At 35.4% G+C, this 3,358-nt stretch overlaps 1 protein-coding gene across 2 annotated transcripts in view; it reads left to right on the top strand.

Moving 5' to 3' along the window:
- The window catches only part of LOC106879083 (coronin-7), a 121,168-nt gene that overhangs the window by 73,233 nt on the left and 44,577 nt on the right, over positions 1–3,358 (top strand). For both annotated transcript variants that reach the window (XM_052969835.1, XM_014928516.2), the window contains exon 5: positions 2,944–3,014. In XM_052969835.1, the coding sequence (XP_052825795.1) occupies positions 2,944–3,014 (71 nt within the window). The remainder of the gene's footprint in view (positions 1–2,943; positions 3,015–3,358) is intronic.

Genomic DNA, 3,358 nt, shown 5'->3' with positions numbered 1-3,358 from the left:
ACTCCACAGACACGTGTACCCTTAATGTAGTTCTCGGGGATATTCAGCGTGACACAGTGTTACAAGGCTGGCCCTTTGAATTATAGGCACAACAGAAACAGGAAGAAAGAGTGAGAGAAAGTTGTGGTGAAAGAGTACAGCAGGGTTCGCCACCATCCCTTGCCGGAACCTTCTGGAGCTTTAGGTGTTTTTGCTCAATAAACACTCACAACGCCCGGTCTGGGAATCGAAACCGCGATCCAATGACTGCGAGTCCGCTGCCTTAACCACTGGGCCATTGCGCCTCCACCTTTGTCAGATGTAATGCTTATTCATTCACATTGTTTTGAATTTGTCATGCATTATCTCACAGCTCTAAAATATTTTGATGATGTGATAACATTACCACTAATATTTGTTTTTTAGAATGACATCATAGGGTAGGTGTAAGAAGCTGGATCCGGTTGGTTTGAACATAAAATAGTTTACACAATGTGACACATGTTCTCCCACTAGACATACACCACAAATGGAGCACATCAGAACTTAATCAGCCACCATTAAACCCATAACACTTTTTTTACACTCACTATAAACAACCATAATCCTCTACATCTAAATGCAAAAAGATAAAAAAACAGCCAACATTTTCATGGCCAAAAGTACACCATTACAACTACACCGTAAGTTACAATCAAACAAACAAAAGACAACCTGCAAGCAATACTATACTATAAACAACACTATGAATATAGCTTACAAACTGTCTTCTCAATAAAATACTTAACGTTGTTTCTCCAGACATCTACACAAACAATCAAATGCAACTCTGGCACACTGGAACTGAACTAGTCTAACTCAGAGCCGACAAGTATCTTTCCTTTACTCACTTATAGCAACAAAGCCGAACACACGTCTGCATTTTGTCCTTTCTGTATGGCTGAGACATAGATGCCATATACGTCTCTCATTGTACATTTATTCTAAAACAAATAAATATATTTTCAATAAAGAGAATCTGCAGAGATAGTCTAGCCTCTTTATAGATGATATCAGGTCCAAAGAATGGGTAGGAGAGGGAGCCTTCTAGAACTTATGCATTGATGGGATTTCAGTAATAACATGATTTGCATAGAAAATGAATGTTGACTGAAAAAAGGCTGTTTGCTGACATAAGTAGAGGAAGACTAAGGAAGACTTGGGAAAAATTGGTAATTTGAGATCTCAGGAAGTTGGTCCTCAGATGAAATGACAAAAGATTGAAGCAAGAGATGATGTCTGCATGACCCATGCCAATACAGAAATGAAAAACACATGTTAAAACAATAATGAAGATGGTGATGATGATAAATTGAGGCAGGGAAGAGTTGCTTGTTTACCTTAGATTAATTTAGAGATAAGTACATTTGATATTGTATTTGTTTGTGTAAGAGAATAATCTGCATGTTTATAGTCATGCTGGATGATAAATTGGCATATTGGTATCCATGAGACCTAGGTTGTACAGCATAAGGATGCCCCTATGAGATATAATCTTTTAAAAGGCATATTGATGTTGGCATAATACACAGCCTGTAGAAAAATATAGTAATATCTGTGTGATACACATTCTGTAAGATGACACTCTTGGTACACAGAAATTAGGTTGACATATTGATGTCAAAACAGTATTCAGCTGCCAGGGTGGCATACATAGATTTAGATTAATTAGCTATAATAAGCTTTGATTAGTTCTTTACAACACCCATAGATTAGTTCATTAGTTTGGTTTTATTATAAAACCCATACATTGCTTCTATGTAACATTAGATTACCTCGTTATAAAAAAAGACTTCTGATTGCTTTATTATAGAAACTTTTGATTAGTTAATTTTCTTAATACAACCTTGGAAAGCATTAAAAGATGATCAACTGTGAAACAATGGAAGCAAACTTGTATAATGCTTCAGTACTTAACCTGCGGTTGTCAGTGGGATTTATTTATAAGAGCAAGTGTCTTTTAGAATCAGTGGTTATATAAGGCGGCGAGCTGGCAGAATCGGTAGCACGCCGGGCGAAATGTTTAGTGGTATTTTGTCTGTCATTAGGTTCTGAGTTCAGATTCCGCCGAGGTCGACTTTGCCTTTCATCCTTTCGGGGTCAATAAATTAAGTACCAGTTACGCACTGGGTCGATATAATCGACTTAATACCTTTGTCTGTCCTTGTTTGTCCCCTCTATGTTTAGCCCCTTGTGGGCAATAAAGAAATAAGAATCAGTGGTTATATGGTTGAAACAAACTAATCTGCAAATCTAAGAAAGGCCTATGCTTCTGTCTTATAAGCTAATGTGTATTTTTCATCTTTCATTACTTATAAGAAACCTACTTAGTGATATTTCTTCTGAGTTCAAACTCTGCTGAGGTTTATTGCCCTTTTTGTCGGGTTGATGAAATAAGTACCAGTTGAGCACAGTGGGGTCAATGTTATTGGCTACCCACTTCCCCCAAAATTTCAAGCCCTGTGCTAGAACTATTTTCGAAAACAACACCATCCCACAACACAACACAACTCTCTCTAGTTTGGGATACAAGAAAGCAAATCTTTTTTTCTTTTGCATCCATTAACAATTTATTATTTGCTTTCAGATTATGAATTCGGTACTATTATCACCGTTATTTTTTCCTCTATATTACTATCTAATTAAATGCTTTCTTTAAATTAACTTTTAACTAAAGTATTTTGTTTAATGACATTGTAATAAAAATTTTGAAATTATAAACTTTAAGCATAGAAATTTCAAAAAGAAGCTAAAGATTAATCTGACATGGATAATCTCTCTAATCTGACATCCAAAGTAAAGACTGTTTTTCCATTTATTTGCTTGTTATTAAGTCCAGCTGTTGTTTCTGCACATTCAGTGCTTTGCACGCATTGTCACCTCTGTTTCTCAATAATTGTATTTTATTTAATTTTTTTTTTATAGATTATGTTGCTGACTTTGATTTCTCTCCATTTGATGATAATCTTTTAATTACTGGATCACATGACTGCACTGTAAGTTGCATCCAAACTATTTTTTGTTTTCTAAATAATCAATCAACAACACATAAAGTAGATATTTCAATGCCACACAAGTGCAGAAACATAGAAACAACTTCAAAGGTTCTTGTGTAATTATATATTATGAACTTCAATTAAAGGGTACAGAATAAAACTCCTTCCTGAATCATTTAGACTCATAGGGCCAGTTTCCTGTTTTCTGTGGTATATATATATATATATATGTATATATATATTGGAGCCTGGTGTTGCCATCCGGTTTCACCAGTCCTCAGTCAAATCGTCCAACCCATGCTAGCATGGAAAGCAGACGTTAAACGATGATGATAATGATATAT

Source organism: Octopus bimaculoides, chromosome 7 (genome assembly GCF_001194135.2).
Source record: "Octopus bimaculoides isolate UCB-OBI-ISO-001 chromosome 7, ASM119413v2, whole genome shotgun sequence".
NCBI classification, from domain to species: Eukaryota; Metazoa; Mollusca; class Cephalopoda; order Octopoda; family Octopodidae; genus Octopus; species Octopus bimaculoides.
This window is presented reverse-complemented; position numbering and strand designations above follow the sequence as displayed.